Source organism: Emydura macquarii, unplaced genomic scaffold (assembly GCF_026122565.2).
Source record: "Emydura macquarii macquarii isolate MOO-44397 ecotype Brisbane River unplaced genomic scaffold, CSIRO-AGI_Emac_v2 contig_3305, whole genome shotgun sequence".
Lineage (NCBI taxonomy): Eukaryota > Metazoa > Chordata > Testudines > Chelidae > Emydura > Emydura macquarii.
Window position 1 is genome coordinate 5,630,503 of NW_027133442.1, and position 18,583 is coordinate 5,649,085.

The 18,583-nt window shown below is 45.3% G+C and overlaps 1 protein-coding gene across 1 annotated transcript in view; it reads right to left on the reverse strand.

The window, feature by feature from the left end:
- Positions 1-4,375: 4,375 nt before the first annotated feature.
- The window catches only part of ABHD12 (abhydrolase domain containing 12, lysophospholipase), a 56,288-nt gene continuing 42,080 nt past the window's right edge, over positions 4,376-18,583 (reverse strand). The window contains exons 8-13 of the mRNA XM_067532843.1: positions 17,216-17,253; positions 16,379-16,458; positions 14,866-14,948; positions 13,158-13,236; positions 10,885-11,012; positions 4,376-6,755 (exon numbers count right to left, since the gene is read on the reverse strand). Coding sequence (XP_067388944.1) covers positions 6,716-6,755; positions 10,885-11,012; positions 13,158-13,236; positions 14,866-14,948; positions 16,379-16,458; positions 17,216-17,253 — 448 coding nt within the window. The 3' untranslated portion in view covers positions 4,376-6,715. The remainder of the gene's footprint in view (positions 6,756-10,884; positions 11,013-13,157; positions 13,237-14,865; positions 14,949-16,378; positions 16,459-17,215; positions 17,254-18,583) is intronic.

Sequence of the window (18,583 nt, forward strand, 5' to 3'; positions counted from 1 at the left end):
CATCCCCAGGGAATAATCTGTGCACTAAAGGTGTGGCTGGTTGCTCCGGTGTTAAGGTGCTGCTGGTTTCCAGCTTGCTTTACACAGATGAACTTGCACCTGTTGATGGTCTGGAATCTAGAAACTAGGTTGCTCTCCAAAAATAAGAGGCTGATGCTTTGATTAAGAACAAAGTGGGGAAATGTTGGCCAAAACCTTGTTTGTGAAAAGAGGTAAAAAGTCCTACAAAGGAAGCAGAAGTAAACCTTAGTGAGAGCCAAGGCCAGTGTGTGTTACTCATTTAACCAGCTTGCTACTCCACATACTTAATCAAAAGCTTGTTTTCCCCTTTTGTATAAAAGATGCTGTAATCTCTGGGGAAAAGGGGTTAGTGGCGGCGATCACTAAACAATCTGCTCGGCCGCTCGGCCAGTGTGTTCTGAGCCTGCCAACACCTCCTGCCCCATCATTTCTAGATGATGTACAAGGGTTCTGACACCTTCCTCGGGAGCAGCTGGTACCAGCCACACCCGGAGCTGGGCTCCTGGCTGAGGGGATGGACAAAGCAGAGCCAATACCACTCATTTCCCCCTTAGTGTTTTATAAAAAGGGGGATCTGATGTTCCAGGGCTAAAGGTAAATGAAACGTCCCCAGCCAGGTGTCTAATTTTGATGCACTGATTGAAATAGGATAAACCTCCATGAGCCCTCAAGCCCCTGGTTTAATGATCATAAAATGAGAATTTTTTTTAAACCTCTCCATAGGAACCGTGCAGAAGGAGCTGCTAGGCTCTGCGGGAGCACAGAAGGGGGCTGTAGGAACACCTAGCAGCCCCTGAGGGCAGGAGAACGGGGGCTCTGAGATTCATGCTAACAGGGAGCATTTAATGGACTGCAGCCACGATTGAAACCAGCCTCCTCCTTTACCCACTGGGGCCATGGCTGTGGCAGTTTGCTGCAGTGGGCACGTGCAGACCACCCCTAATCTGAATTACAAAGCAGAATGCAGCCAGCAGTGCAAGATGGAGGTGCTCCTGGAGCAGGGATGGGTTCCTCTCTAATGTGCTGGCTTGCTCCAAGTGGCCTTTGTAGCTCGGCTGTGACGGCAGGGCCCACAGCTACGATCAAACTGAGAGCCTGTAGACTGCAGCTAGCAGGGATACACGTAGACCAGCTCTACCAGCCGAGCAGGGAGGAGCGCAGGACTCCTGTGCAAACCTGGGGCAATTCTTCCTCGAGGAGTGGGACTGAGTGAGGTCCAGCTCGCTGCCCAAGCTGGTGCACAGCAGGGCCTAGAGTGCCGTCCTGCCGGCACTTCGTAACCAATCAACGGACGCCCACAGCAGACAGGCTGCATGTTCTCCAAAGCAAGACCTGGGAGCAGCAGCTAGGCAGTAAATGCTGTCTTCCCTTCTTACACACAGTGTGGCACGAAGGAGCTGAAACTGAGAGAGGGCCTTGCCTAACATTATTTACTTGAATACTCGGCTAAGGGGCTGTGTTGATGCTCAGCACGCTGGCTGGCGGCAGTTGGGCCATTTCCTTTTGAGGCCGTTGGCTCCACCAGAGCTGTTTTTTCTTCCTGAGGGCGGCACCCCCGTGCTGCTCTGTGGCAGGGCTTCTCTTTTGCAAAAGTGCAAACGAAGCTCAGTGAGCCCTGCCCTCACTCCCCACGCTGTGTGTGTGGTGGGGGGGGGGCTAGGTAGCTGGTTCCTGAGGGATGTGAGCCACGAGCGTGGCCTTGGGACACCCTCCATGCACTGGTGGCCAAAGAGACCTTCAGCTGCGCACTCCAGCTGGACACGCCCAGCCCAGCCCAACCCAACCCCCCGTGTTCGCTCTAGGGCCAGTGGTCAGCCCCGTGGCAGGGAAGGAAGACCATCACGTTTCCTCCAGCAAAGGGCCCAATGTGGACAGCTGGGGCTAAGCACTGCAGCTGGTCACACTTACGCCTTCCTGCAGAGAACTGAGCATCAGCTTCCCCCCCTAGCTGGGCCAACGTGGCTTTGGGACCTACTCGCTGCTGGCTCCAGCGCCTTCCCGGGGGCCGTGCCCAGCGGAGTGGCAGGCAGCCACTGACCACACCACTTAAATCAGGGAACGCACCAGAGCCGGGCCCATGGACTAGCAGGCAAGGCACTTCCCCCAAGCCCTTCACCTTGCACAGAGATACAAGGACGGGCCTAGTCACAATCGCAGCCAGCAACCTCAGCGCTCTCCGTGGCTGAGCTGCAGGGCGAGGTGTAGGAGACGGACAGGATCTACTGCAAGGGGCATCCCCTGCCCTGAGTGTTAGCATGCCAGAGAGCCAGGTGGAGCCCAACAGTCAAAGCCAGGCTCAGTCACTGCCCTTGTGTTTCTGGAACTGGAAGCTCCTGTTTGTGGAAGCACCAGCTTCCTGCAAGGGCGCCATCCTTCCGCCCCCTCCCCGCCAACACACACACACTGAGCACCTGTTAGCACTGAGCGGATCGCTGTGATAACTGCATTGGCCAGCCGCCGCCAAGTTCCTCACCAAGCCACATGGCTGTGCTTTTCCAGGTCCTAACAGTGAATGCAGGAAGAGCACAGACAAAATCTGGCTTAGGCACCTACGACAAAGATGAAGAGTGTTGCTGGGGAAAAAAACATTTGTTGGATGGTTGCAACAGCACAGGTGAAATTACATCATGACGCAGTAGCTCCGATGCATTTGCTGTGTAAGTCGCTGTGTTAACTTTTGTCGGGTCTCTGTGCCCATGAGTGAAGAAAGGGACTGTCACCTCCCAGCCAGGCAGGCAGGCACATCGTGTGTACAGAAAAGATGTGAATTACACTAACGTGCAGCCCAGTTATTTAAATAATCAGAAATACCAGCCATTAATATGCTTTTAAAATGTAGTGTTGTTGTAACCGTGTTGGCCCAGGATCTGAGAGAGACAAGGTGGGTGAGGTAATAGCATTTATTGGCCAACTTCTGTTGGTGAGAACTATGAGCTTTCAAGCTACACAGAGCGCTTCAGGGCTGGAGAAGACCTGAAGAGCTCTGAACGCTCATCTCTCTCACTGCCAGATGTCAGGCCACTAAAAGATCTCACCGCACCGTGTTTCTCTAGGATTATTACGTGCTAGCCAATGGTTTGAGTATGCAACAATACGTCTGCTAACGCACGTACTGTACTTCATCTGCCAGCAGCTGCTGCTCTACGTCCATTGTGTTTTGCATTGATCTGGCCCAGTAGTTTTTCTTGTTGAATTGTCAGCGTGTTACTGACATTTCATAGTCTGCGGGCCCCTGGCATATTTGAACTGCTAAGCTAGCAACAGTGGAAATTGCCTCGTACTGAGCAGGAAATTGAAAGATATTGAGCTTCCAACAGCGCAGTTGCTTCCTTATCTGCCTCTAATGGGACATACAAACTGATTTAGTGCAGTGTTCCAGGATGTTGGCACTAAGTGTGGATATTAATGTGTAGTGACTCCGTGTTCCTCTCCTATGCATTGGAAACTGATTAAAACACTCAGATGGTCCAGCTGGTTTGGTGTTCAAATGCCTGGTTTCTAATGCTGAGAGCCTCTTGCTAACCTAAACTTCGATAACTGACAGGGCTCAGCAAATTAAGTCACACGTGATGCCTTTTTTCCCCCTCCTTAACATACCACCATGCTACGCCACATCTCCGCTCTGCCCATGATGTGGTCTAACATGCACTGGTGCTAATGCAGCGCTCACCTACACCCAGTGGGAGGGGAAATTCCACAGGGCAAGAATTCAGCCACGCTACAAGTGTAGCAACGTGTTTGTAAGCCAGGGCAGGGGCAAAACTGAAACCATCACCTTAGTCTCAGTCTTCTGCCTTCGGTTTGGCCCTGCTCCCTGATGTGCTGCTCTAGCAGGGCAGAGCCATGGTGTGTCTCCGTGGCTAGCTGCTGCCTGTTCATGGAGTGAGGAAGCCCCTTCTGATGGCAGCGGGAGATTGCTCTGCTGCAGTGACACTGCTGTTTTTGGGTGCAAACCTCCCCCTCCAACCCAGACAAGTTAGATGGCCCACTGCCTGGGGGCTGGAGCCCAGTCCATTGCAGACACCCCTGAAACCTGGCTCCCAAGCCTGTGAGAAGGTGGTGGTGTGATGCCCACACTGAGCCTATGGAACAGCCCATTTTGCTCATATCTCCTTCCCGAGTGGGCGTGCGATAGCACCTGCAGAAGCACAGAACAAGCTTAGGCCCCCAAGAGTAGCTCAGATATACTTCAATGTACACTTTTTTTTCGGGGGGTGGAGGGCTTGGAAACACACATTGATGGATTGGCCCATTTCTAGGGTTGCCATCTCTAAGGCAGGCATTAAATTCAGCCTCACGCTTACTGTCACTCCTCCTTCAAAGTTAAAAATAAGACAAGTGAGTACCCGTGGAGTGATCAGAAGTCAATCGTTTTATTAAAGCTACACAATTTTAGATAAACATTTTATTTTCAATGCACATTATTGGCCTAATTAACTAAAACGTATGTGTTGAAATAAACCGCACTGGTCCATGCTTTGGAATCTAATCTTTGTGACACGAGAAGAGTCAACATTTTCATTTAAGTTTATAATTTAACATGAGTCAGATGCCAGCAGCAGCATTAGCTGGAATGTAAAGTTTGAATTGCAACGAGCCAAATAGTGTTTCCGTCCTTTCAGTGCAATAAATAGCAATTAGTGCATAAAACAGAATGTAAGTGTCATAGTTAGCTCAGAAGTGTTATGGGGCTAAACCTTAGTAGAATCACACTACGGCAGAAAATCCAGTCTGCTTTGTAACTATTAGGAGCCTGTAGCTATAACTTGGAGGCATGCTGAACTGTTCACACTACTCCCTATACAACAGCATAAGAGAACAGAGCCTGCTAGTCTTAAGGCTGTCTGGTTCATTTCTGAACACTAGGAACTAAAACTATCACGCCTAGTATTATACGGAATGATGTGTCCGGGCCAGTTCAAACAAGTCCAGAGTATCCTGAAAACAAAAAGCCCCAGCATATTGGGTTATCCAGCTATAATCGCCATCACTCAATATACGATAGTCTCCCACCCACGTGCCCCAAACCACTTGGCCGTGCCCAGGGATTGGTGGTGCAGGAAAGTAGGAGATGTGTGTCCTGGCCCAGGAATTGTTGGTGTGGGAGCAATCAGGGAAAGCGTTGATGCATTTTCTGTTAATCAGGGTGAGAATGGGAGGCACAGCAGGATAGGGACACGTATGATGCGCCTCACATAGGGTCAGCTCAACTTCCCATCACAGAGCAGCTTGTGCTTCACACTCACTGCCCCCAGAGAAAGCTTCCACTGAGCAGCTCCCCTGGTGGAGAGGGGATCTATGAATCCTCCTGTGGCTGCAAGGTTGGCAGCATGGGCTGAACCAGCCTGCTCAGCCACCCAGCCAGGGCAGCGTTCCTTCCCATGGAGGAGGAGGGACTGAGGCCACAGTTGCACAACATGTACTCTGTGAATAGGAGGGCTGAAGCGTTGTCCAAGACATGGAAAAGAGGGTGTGGGGTGAAAAGAAAAAAATAGCACCACACTTTATTTGCATTAGTAACTATATACTGCTGCTTGCTTTTAGCTGTGCAGGAATTGCTTTGTCTAAGGAACTGGACAGTTCACCTCTCCCTTTGTGCCTGACAACTGGAGCTAAAATGTGTATGTGTTTGAGGATGAAAAAACACACACATTTCTTATGGATTTCTGTCCTCTCACCCCCGAAAAAGTGCTTGTGTGTCTTAATGCTTAAAGGAGAACGGAAGACATCACCAGGCTTTTTTTTGTTTAAATAAATAAATTCTTACATGTTCTAGGCCCATATGAGTCATAGAGAGGGAAAGTTCAGACAAAAATCCAAAACTTTCCCTAACATAAAAGCCCAAGTGTGTAATCAATCTGTTGAAGTCATTGACGGTACCAGTACTCCTGCAAGAGGTCTATGGGAAGGAATACTCCAGAGGAGTGCAGTTACTAAAAGAAGGATGTATGTATGGAACAGGCCTGATACTCAAAGGCCATGGTGGGGAGAATGGAAAAATGTTACCATTCTCCTTGTATTAAATATTTGTGTCTGACTTCTTTAAAAACATCCTTCATTTTATTTCAAAATGTGTTTTTCTTGCAAGTCCCCTTACACTTTTACAGCACACCTCAAATTAAAAGTTAAGGGTGATTTCAATAAAACATCAATATTCCCCATGATCTTCAGCATTTTCCTGATTATAACCATTGAGAGAAAATAATGAACTAAATACATTTTTTTTTATAAAGGAAACAGCCTGGAACTGAAGCAAGACAGCAAGACAGTATTAAAATATGGCCACAGCCACCTTTTTGTGGGTAAATCACAGTCCATTTGTGTTCCAAAATGTTAAGCTGTTTTTAAATTTAAAAGAAGCGCCATTTGTCCCAATACATGTTTGCTAGGAATGTCTGTACCTTTAATTATTATGTTGCATTGGTAAGTCTTTGTTGTGCTCAAGTTTTTAATGGGTTAGTACTGGTGCATGGGGGGTTTTTCTGTCCATGTTAAAACAGAAGCCAGCTAACTTCATTTCTTTCTTCTCCCTACTGTCTTAGACACAGTTGCTGGAAGTCTAGGGTTCCAAGGGTATGCATCAAGTCTAATAAAGGAACTCCTGGCTTAGCCAGTGCTTGGGGGCTAAAGAATGGCAGACTGACCCAAAGAAAAAACAAAAAGAAGAGCCTTAATGCTACCACATAGCCAGTCTTCAATGACGATGTGCATGCTCAGGTTTTCCCAGGAATTCCCTAGAAAAGAAAACAAGATATTGACAGTGAAAAATTCACTCTGCCAAAGGTTTTGTGGTGTTAATCACATTGATGCAGGACCCACTCCTGTCAGGTCTGATACCCAGCCCATCAGTCAGAGTCTGACTACACTGCCCGTGAAGGTGTGACTGCAGCCCTGGCAGGCATACCTGTGTGTGCTTTCATCAAGCTCACACAGGTACCAATAGCAAGGTAGACGTGGCTGCATCAGCTTCAGCACAGGCTGGCTGCCTGAGTGCGTCTCCAGGCTTCCCAAAGGGCTTGTCTGCCGGTTGCCAGCCCGCATGATGCCCGGGCCTTATTGCTACACATGGGAGCTAGATGAAAGCTAATATACATCCCTGTCCATGCTCCAATCACATTTCACTCTGCAGTGCAGACATTCCCAAAAGGGGGGGTCTTTCCACTGACTTCCAAGGGCTTTGTGCCAGGCCTCCAGTGCACAGAGATCTCTCGTTAAAAGCAAACAGGAATCACCCTGGTCTATCAAGAAGAGCATCTACCCTCCTTTACATGATCTTACCTGCTGGTAAAATATCACAAACGGGTCTGCAGGGCAAAACTCACTCTGTGGTGCTGGAAGTCTGGTTTCCCAATGTGATAGCCACTGCTGACTATGAATGCCCCAAAAGTTGAGGGAGTTGGGCACAGGGCAACAGAGACGACATCTTAAATCCCCTGTACTTCGGCATTTCAACTGAAGAAATGGGTTACCTGGCTTTCCATAGTGTTTGTGCACTCCACTGCGCAGCCAGAGCTGTTCCCGTCGCGGTACCCACTGGGACAGCAGGAGCGTCCCCCACTGCCTCGCTCACTATGCGCAGGCATGAATGGCCGAGCCACCCAGACCGCCTCAGTTCCCTCTTATGAGAAAAACTCTGATAGAGAGGGGAAGGAGAGCGGGCTGTGGAATGGACACATGCAACACATCTCAAAAAGCAACAGTTACAGAAAGGGTTTCTTCGAGTAGTTGCACATGTCCATTCCATGGTACGTGACCCACAAGCAGACCCCACTGGAGGTGGGTTCGGTGTCTATTTGAACAAGGACTGGAGGATCACTCATCCAAGCTTCGCACAGTCTCTAGACTGCTGAGAGAGAGTGTAGTGAGGGGAAAACGCACGACATGACAACCAGGTTGCCACTTTGCAAACGTCTAATGTGGGCACGTGAGCCAGAAATGCCACAAACGTTGCTTGGGATCTAGTTGAATGACCCAATGCTCTATCCAGCAGATTCAAGTCCGCCAGCTGGTAATGGACGAATAAAACCTGATATCCATCTCGAAACCCTTAGCTTGGAAACAGGACTGCCTTTCACTCTGCCCACAAGTGCAATGAACAACTGAAATGAAGACCTAAAAGATTTAATCTGTTCCAGATAAAACGCTGAAGCTCTTCTAATGTATACAGCATCTAGTCTCTCATTCCCTTTACTACTGTGAGGCTTGGGAAAGAAGATTGGTTGACATGACAAATGGAGACAATTTGCATAAGAAAACTTGGATGGGGATCAAGGTAGATTTTATCTGCGTAAAAGAACATATATGGAGGTTCTGATACTAGTGCCCTCAACTCCCCCATTCTCCTGGCCCACGTAATGGCTGCTAGAAATGCTACTTTCATTAAAGTTTTATGGCCACTGGGTTGGAAGCATTTATCCACAGGCAGGTGAAATCCTGATATGGCCACTAGGTGTACCCTGACTGAGCTAAACCACCAACCTTTCGCAGAAGATATTCTTGCTTCTATTCAGCACATGCCGGACTAAGGAGACCCTTTTCAGCCTTGACCAGATGGAAAACCTCTTCCACTTAGCAAGGCAAAGTTCTCCTAGTTGATGGTTTTCTACTATTCAGGAGTAACTCCTGCACATCTCTGAAGCAGGACTCCTCCGTCGATGCTAATCATGACGCTTCAGGCTGTCAGGTGAAGGCCCTGAAGGGACTGGTGAGGAAGGCTCAGACTCTGAAGAAATGGGAGCCAGGAAGATCATCTGTGGCTTCCCCCTACATAGTGCCACCTTAATTGATACCCTGATGGCCAAATGCCCGCTGCAGAAGTGAAGATGCTGACAACATATCTCGGACACCAGTGTTGGGCATTTGACAACTCTCTTGCAGCATCAAACGCTTCCAGAGTAGATGGTACCGGGAAGACACACTTTGGTACCGAGGCATGAGTAGACGCCAAAAAGGGGCTTCAGGAGCCTGTCTTGACAGGCCTGCACTGGGCTCAGGAGTCAACGAACCCCCCTGATAGAGGTGTGCTCTGCAGAGGGCTCTCTCTTGAACACCCTCCCCTCTTTGCATCTTTCGACAAGCCTGGTACTGAGTCCAATTTCCAATGCCTCTTATTCAGTACGGGCAACACTGATCTACCGGTCACTCTCAGTAGCCAGAGTGAGGCAGATGGCTCAGATGGAGGAGGTAGTGCCAATTCCAGCAGCAGATATTTTAATGTGGTTGCCCTGTCTTTTTTAGGCCAAGGTTTAAAACCCTTACAAATGCCACATTTGTCACTCACATGAGCCTGCCCCAAGCACTTGAGGCAGCTGGGGTGAGGGTCCTGATTAGGCATTGCCTCACCACAAGAATGGTTGGGCTTGAAACCTGGAGAGCCTGCATCTCTCTGGTACCAAGGCCGGGGCCCCGAACCACATGAAACACCACCAAAAATATTGTAACTAACCAATCAGCTAACTCATTAGTAAACTACACTAACTGTACAATGGGGACTATGCACCGGATTTGACTAAAGAGTAGCAGAAGCAAGGACAAGGAGCTCCAACAACCATCACAGGCAGTCAGGCTGAACTGAGGAGGGTCAGGGGTGGCTTGGCCCTTTATGCCTGCGCATGGTGAATGAGGCAGCAGAAGGCACTCATACCACCCTGATGGGTACTGCTAAGGGAAAAGCTCTGACAACCTTGCCCTGGAGGGCACAAACACCTACAGGGAAATGGACATGTGCAATCACTCGAAAAACTGCAGATCTCTCAAGCTTTGTCCATAGTGGTTTTATGCAGCCTAAACACAAGACAATGGTTTGCCAGCGTTATGGCCTGCAGCTGCAGGGAACAAAAGGGTTCTAGTCCTGGGCTCACCCTTGCCAGGCAAACCCCCTCTGCTGCTGGCAGCGAGCAGCACAAACAGCCCTGCCAGAGTTCCCACAGCCATGTTATGGCAGACTGTACACTGCGGTAGTGAGCTAGGAGGAAGCGCTGTGCCCTCCCCCTCGAGTCTCTGTGCAGCAGAGGCAGAGTTTAGACCTTAGTCTCATCCACAAATAGCCACAAGCAAAAACTTTTGAATTTGGTATCTACATTGAGGCCCCCAAAGCAGCGGTCTGATTTTCAAAGGTGCTGGGCACCTGCAGTTCCATTCAAGTAAGCAGGAGTGGGAGGTGCTCAAAGCCTGGTAAAGTGAGTCCACTCTGCAGGAGACTCTCTATGGATTTAGGGGCCTACCTTTGGACACCAACTTTGAAAACTCTGCCTGGAGACTCTAGGGGAAGAGTCTGGGAGGCTGAGTGCAGGAGTGGGAATCAGGAATGCCTGACTTCTAAATCAGGTTCACACTGGCTCTGGCGGCAAGTAATTTCACTCTGACTCCATTTCCCCATATGCATAATGAGGGGAATATAAATCATAGAAGTGTCTACCTCCTCACACAACACTTAGCTCTCATAGACACACATACAATACACAGTTATAAATACAAGATACACATACACATTTGCAAGCAGATTTTTGGAGCCTATATTTTGGGAACATAGCCAGGGTTATGAGGAACATTTATATATTGCTTTGAAGATGAAAAGTGAGTAAATACCAAGCATTATTATAACGGTTCCTAGCATTCAGTGTGTTTTCATTAATTTATGATCATAAAGAAATGTGGGGTAGGGTGTGGGAGAGGGGAACTAAACATGGATCCCAGTAAACATCTACAGTAGAATGTATACTGCTAGAACAGATTCCATATTGCTACTCAGCTCAGAGCAGCCTTGCTCTAACAAGCTTGATACATCTGTTCCCTACTCACTGGGACACTTCAGTAATGATGCCGATTTAATATAAAATCATTTAAGAGGATCATGTTTATTACCGCAGTATTCGAGGTAGCTCTGGACTCCTGTATATGTACTTATGCCTGTAGCCTAGGTCTCTGTGAAATGGGACAAACTGTACTTTGTAGTCACGGAAACTCCGAGATGGTGCAGCAATGTTATAAAGCTGTAGAAAGTTATAAGGGAAAAAAAAGTAAGGTACAAATCACAACTTTTCAAAATTGTGCTGGAATACTAGCTGGCTAAAAGTATGCTTACTTTATTGGTAAAATGGGCTTTATTGTATTAAGATACATAGTAATTTGCTGTAAACCCACCTACACACACAGAGGGGAAGAGGATTTTGGTGGAAGAAAAAAATTAATGAAGCATCCACAAAACAGTGGGATGGATAAGAGAAAAAAAAATTAACAGTATTAGATAAAAGGAAAGATCCCAGAATAGATGCACAAAGGGATATGCATCTCCTACAAATATTTTGCAATATCTCTGCGGCTCTCTCTTTGCATCTCCATTCTCAGAGCTCCCCTTTTACTAATCCTCTCTCTTTTTCACGCCTCCCCACCTTCTAATGGATGACGCAGTAACTGTCCCAGCAAAAATTCTGCTTCACAAAGGACAGAAGATTCAGTCAGACAAAACTGAGCTTTTGTAGGAGAGCTGTTACATAACTAACTGCTGAAATCGGCCTAAAATCCTCAATGAGATGAGCTAATAGAGCAGATCAAGCCCCACTAATAACTTGAATGAATTACAAACACCACAACTGGTGCACAAACAAAGAAATCCCAAACCACAGTGGTAATGAGATTAATTATGACCAGAGATTGAATTCCTCTGCCTTCAGCTAATGCATAGAGTAGTATCTTGGTAAAGAACTGTTGCAATTAAGTTTCTATTTACATAAAATCCGACTGGCATAGCTGGTTAAAACATCTTTATTTAAAATGAATTTATTTAATAGTGTTCTTTGAACACTTGCATCCAGGAATTTAAAATGTATTCTGTCAATCTGTGTTCACTCTTTTTCTCATTCCATTCTTGAGTTAGTATAACAGTAACGCTTTTCCCCTAACTTCTCCCAGCATTTTTTTTTTTTTTTTTTGTGTGTGCAAGTTGTTTCACACCACTTTCCCTTAGCAAATACCAGGTACTCGGAGGGCATGTTTCAATATACAGATAAGAGGATGGGGTAGATTGCACCCTCAGCAAGTTTGCGGACGACACTAAGCTGGGGGGAGTGGTAGATACCTTGGAGGATAGGGATAGGATACAGAGTGACCTAAACAAACTGGAGGATTGGGCCAAAAGAAATCTGATGAGGTTCAACAAGGACAAGTGCAGAGTCCTCCACTTAGGACAGAAGAATCCCATGCACAGCTATAGACTGGGGACCGACGAGCTAGGCAGCAGTTCTGCAGAAAAGAACCTGGGGGTAACAGTGGATAAAAAGCTGGATATGAGTCAGCAGTGTGCCCTGGTTGTCAAGAAGGCTAATGGCATATTGGGCTGCATTAGGAGGGGCACTGCCAGCAGGTCACGGGAAGTGATTATTCCCCTCTATTCGGCATTGGTGAGGCCGCATTTAGAATATTGTGTCAAGTTTTGGGCCCCCCACTACAAAAAGGATGTGGACAAGTTAGAGAGAGTGCAGCGGAGGGCAACCAAAATGATTAGGGGGCTGGAGCACAGGACTTATGAGGAGAGGCTGAGGGAACTGGGCTTGTTTAGTCTGCAAAAGAGAAGAGTGAGGGGGGATTTGATAGCGGCCTTTAACTACCTGAAAGGGGGTTCCAGGGAGGATGGGGCTAGGCTGTTCTCGGTGGTGGCAGATGACAGAACAAGGAGCAACGGTCTCAAGTTGCAGGGCGGGAGGTCTAGGTTGGACATTAGGAAAAAGTTTTTTACTAGGAGGGTGGTGAAGCACTGGAATGGGTTACCTAGGGAGGTGGTGGAATCTCCATCCTTAGAGGTTTTTAAGCTGAGGCTTGACAAAGCCCTGGCTGGGATAATATAGCTGAGGTTAGTCCTGCTTTGAGCAGGGGGTTGGACTAGATGACCTCCTGAGGTCCCTTCCAACTCTAATATTCTATGATTCTATGATTCTAAGATATGCCACCCAATATATTAAACAACATCTGGTCCTTTCAGTACCACTCACTTTATGCACCTCTGTCATTACTAAAACTGCTAGATCTTAACATAAAATTGCTACTTTTTTCTGAACAGAACTGAATGAATTGTTTAAGACACACAATTCCCTCCTATCAAATGCCCAACTTGAAGCAGATCTATTATAGAGAAAATGTACCTTCTTTCCAAGATGAAATGGCACAACAGGATCATCTTCAGCATGAAGAATAAGCAGTGAGCAGGAAATGTACTTTACACTGCAAAAGGATTACAATTGTCACTAGGAGTAATAATCAAGCAAAGTTCCAGACTAAACCAATCTGCACATTCTGGTTACATTTTTGAAAAGCAGACACTTTCTGAATACTTGTCATTTCTGACTAATATTTTGTCTGTCTATAGACAAGCAGTTCTTTACTGTAGAATGTTTTAGAAGTGAGAAGTAATTAAAACAGAGAAGCCAACAATTCTCATCTCTCCTTGCCCTTTGACACACAACATTAGCATCATTAAACTAAGTTACAGTCAAAATAATTAAAACTACTAGCTTCATCAAATTCAACACTTGTCCCTTCAAATGCAAATGGAGGCAGTTATCTTTGGCTTGTTCCCCCTCTTCTCAAAACACACACCACTAATAAATAAGAGTCACATTCATATTCTGTAAAATTGGCAAAAGAAAATGCAGCACAGTGGATTGCCATAGAATTTATTTTAAAAACAATAAAGAGCGAGCTCATAATGTGTAACTAAACAACAAACTATTCCACTACACACTAATCTGGAAGTGTTCATTAGAGGACATTATATTCGTGAGTTTTATGACCCACAAATTTTGTAATTATATTCTGTGGGTTTTCCAGGGAAGTTATAGTTACAAACAATTCCTACACATAATTAACTGTATTTCAGATTTTGTTAAAGTAGTTACCTAGAAACCAATTAATATGATCTCAGGAAAAATACTTGGTTAATAAGATTACTGAAGAATCTATTTACTGATTACACCTGTAAACAGGGGAGCTCATCACCACACAGTAAGGTCAATAAAATAATGGTTGATTTTTTATTTTATTTTTTTTTACTATTATAAAAGGAAATTACTGTGTATTTTGAAAAAGTGCTCTTATTTCAAAGAAAGAGGAAGAACAGTGGCTAAGACAGAGGACCTGGATTCTATTCATGGCTCTGCCACAGATTTCTTGTGTGACCTTGGGCAAATCACTCAACCTCGCTGTGCCAATTTCCTCACTGTAGAACAGCATCCTTCTCTACTGAGGTGTTGAGAAGTTTCATTCATTACTGTTTGTAAAGTGCTTAGATTCTTTGATGGTAGACTCTATAAAAGTGCAAACTATTAGAGACTGCCTGGATTATGTCAGTTCACAACAACCAAATCTCCAACTGTCTAACACTTGGAATAGGAGAATTCCATTCAAAGCATAAGACAGAGTAAATTTGAAAGAAACCAATAATAAAGTCATATTTGTAGACATCTGCATAGTCTCTCACATTCACAGTCTCTAACTAGCTAGTCAGATAGGTTATTTCCTCTGCAGGGGAGAAACTGTTGGTTAAAATTGCACCTAAAATATGATTAACTGCATTTAACAAGAATTAAAATGCAACCAAGAAAAAATTACACTGATAGTCGTGTGTCGAGTTTCCTGAGAGAGTACCAGACACATCCACACTTTTACACAGCTATATAAACACCCAAGACTAGTTAGGGCGGTTGAAACCGCCTTAGAAGTTCTAAATTCTTCAGCAAAAAGGAAGATTGCAATTTGGTATATATTCCCTTGGTGTTGGCTTTAGTCTAGTCAGTCTCATCTATGAGTATATAAGTGAAAGGGCTGACAGCTCAGATCAGAACCCTTACTTACTTCTCATCATTTGCAAATTTAATTCCACTCATTGTGATGGTGTCAAGGAAGAACCAGTCAAATCCCGGGAAGTATCTATATATCTGAAGAAAAAAAAACTGTCAGCATATGAATAGACATATTCCACTGAACAGCAAGATACTCCTAAAGAGAACATTCCCACCTGGAATGAGAGACCATTATATGCTAACAGAAATGTAACACTGATTATTGGAGCATACACATCCAAACTCACAGATACTGCTGCAGAGACACTTCAGTGTTTGTCATTGTTTCAGCTACTAGTGCACAGTCATGAATGATTTTAATAGTCAAATTCTCCAAGCCAATATCAGCATTGCTGCTTGAGTCCTCTGGGATATCAGTCTGCTGCTATTTTACCCAGAATGTCACAAGGAGAACGCCCCCAGTCCTGGCCACATTGACATGGCCAGTAGGTTTGCTTATTTGTGTTTTGGTCACCTCGGTTGGGTGAAGGTGAACATGTCAGAGCACCTTCACCATCAACCCTGGGAAAACAGACGTCTGGCTGTTGGGAAGAGGTTGTGACCATAAGGAGGTTCACCCACCCTTCAGGTACCTGGCTTGCACAGGAGAGTCAATGGCAAGCAGTGAAGTTATGAGCTGTGGCAAAGCTTTCAACCCTGCTATTTCCATAGAAATCCACATGGCTGCATAGTGGATAAGGGTTTCCAGTTGCACTCCCTGGGCAGGTTTTGTTCCGTCAATGGCCTTGTGACCATGAGGATTGGTAATTGTTTTAGTCCAACCTTCAAAACAGGTGTACACCTAAAAGTCCATGCACTTTTGTGCACTCCTGACTTAGGAGTGGAACATCACTGATGTGCAGATGCCAGCTAGGTTTGTATGTGCATGCGTGTGTGTACAACTCCATGCCTCAGGGAGCAGTGCACTCATCTGAAAATCTCGGCCATTTTAACCATGTCTTGGCACAGCTTCTCCACCAGTCAGCTGGCTCAAAAATGCACTGGTTGTCTATGAAATGACATGTTGACTCTAAAATAGCACCGTTTTAGAAGCTCTAGCGGGGGTGCACCCTGGCTGTATTTGAGGCTCCTCTGAGTCTCCTCTGACTGGCATCTGCACTCTCACACTACTCACTGTGAGTGTGCCAGTCATGTCTTATGTCCGCAGGGGACCATGCCTTTGCACTTGGTAAGCCCTATGGTGGAGAACACACGCCCCACTAAGACAGACAAACTGGCTCTCTCACCCCTGGATTTATTACTTTTCATTACCAATTTTCCTTTTCTTGTGTCAGATTCTGAATGTGGCTGTTAATTATACTTAAAAATGTCATTTGAAAGGTGTATTTCTGCAAAGACATTTCACACCCTGTATATCTTAATTATTCTTAATAACAAATACTGGCAATCACTGGTGGGGCTTACAGAACAAACTCGTGTGCTAGTACTGCCCAAGAGGAATTTTTAAATATGTTAGTTTTTGTGAATAAAATTACAAGGTAATAAAAACAGAAGTCTGTACTTGCCACTGAAAATGGATGGCTTTTTGCTTCTTCACGTATATTAGTAAATGGTGATTCCAGTATTAGGGCGTCTGGAGGAGTTTCTAAAATATGAATGCACAGCACAGCTTGTTAAAGCATTAAACTCAGGCGAATTAAGACAAAGCAGAGCAAGATGTAACAGAAGTGGAGCTGCGAGGCAACCTTTTATATGCTAGAGATGCTACAAGACAAGGTAAATTCGCAAAGTGAGACAATATTCTCATGGCAGATTGAGTGACATGAATTACCCATTTCTTAATGTCTTACAAGGTACCTAAAATAATTGCATGTGCCTCAGATCCTCCTTTGAGCCACTGAGTTATGGCTAGAAGAGTGTGCAGCATAAATGTACCTAACAAGGTCATGATCAAGTTCATGAAGCCACTTTAAAGAGTTGTGATGAATATTGGGAAGCTCTACAGCTGCATTTTTGGAATGGGGTGAAGAGGAGTCTAAGTTAATTCAACCCTTATGAAAGCTACCAAATCAAAACTAAAAAAAAAAAACACATCACCTAGCCATAAGACAGGGAAAGTTTTTAATAAAGTAAAATGATTTTTGATAATATAACCACCAAAGTAGAGCACCAAAGCTCACACGGAGGACTGTCATGGTTTGCATTGGGAACGCCTTGCGTAACATTAAAGGTACTGTTTGGGAATTATGTTCACAAGAAAAGTACATTATACAAAGGCACAAGATAAAATTGCTCTTGCAATAAAGTCAGACCAAGGTAAGTGAGCAGATAACAAAGAAGTAGTCAGGGTCATAAGTGCAACTCGTGCCACACAGTGAGTGCCCCTTTCTCATTAGCCTTACCTCTTTCACAAAGACGCCTCACTAAATTTGTTGCAACTCTAAAAGAAAAAAAAACATTCAGTGTTAAATCAAGTGTTTTCGTCACTCGTTGCTAGAGAACAGCAGCAACTCAAAGTGATAGCATGATGTACTGCCACCTGGAAGACCCATCTCTGAGCCTGATCTCAAGATAGTTATCCTTCAAGTCAGTGTCAGAGCTAGAGGTGTATGCAACAGTGAAGAACTAAACTGACTGACGTGCTGCAACTCTGAACACCCAGATACTATATAGCTTTTCAGAGGGCTTAAAGAACACCTCAAAATACTTCCCTCTTCCTAACTGCTCCGTTTTATATGAAAGGAGATTAAAGGAGCGACTATTCATCCAAATTCAATTTCCTTTGGGCATTGGGTAGCTGAGAGATGAGTCATGCATGATGAGGGATGTAGGATTTTTCTTAGGTTCAGATAAAGAATCTGCCCTCCCTAGTTCCTCACGCTGCACACACTCTCCTAACATTACCTGGATTCCCTCCTTGAAACCTTCCAACAGACCCCCACTATCCCTCTTTCCACATATCACTTCCCCAAGGCTCAGCTTACACAGGCTCTCCAGTCCTCTTACTGCCCCCAAACTCTTCTGTTTGGAGGTCACCAGTGTTTGCAGCTGTCTCTCTGCTGGCCCCCATTACACTGAACTCAAGTAACACACATACTCTGAAATATACATCTCAAGAGAATGCAAATTTCAGCTCATCAGGGAAGCTGAGACCTTGGGCTTGGTTTTCACTGCTATAAAAGATGTGTTTTTGCCTCTGGATAACTACAACCTCACAACAGTTCATACACAAACACAGTTAAGAGAAGGTACTTTTGTTTTACTGTGACATCAACTAGGTGAGATCAGCACTGGGCCTGACCTTGCCTAGTTTATCTCCTAGCAGGTATTATCACTGTGTGTTTGTCATGGGCTAGCTCATGCACATTAGTTATCCCATGGTAAAAAAGACACTTTTCAGCAGTGCAGACAAGGCCCTAAAGGAGGACTGTGGGGTGAGTGTAAGGAGAGAAGTTTATAATTTTCAGATACATAAACTCGGAACCCTAACCATTTAATATTCACACTTCACTGCTACCTATATGATTTGGGCAACAGCAAGCATTCCAGAATCCATGGCAATTTGAGAATGCCAATCATTTGTAAAAAAATGCCAACTGTTTATTGGTTAAAGGCAGAACATTTTCAAAGACAAGAGAGAGAGGCAGAAATATCTGTGAAGTGACAACTGCATTCTACTGTACAGGCAGGGTTTTGGCAGAGTTCCCTCCCACACCTGACCCCCTTTAAGACCAGACACTTGTGCTCTCTTGTAAATATAAAATATCCCA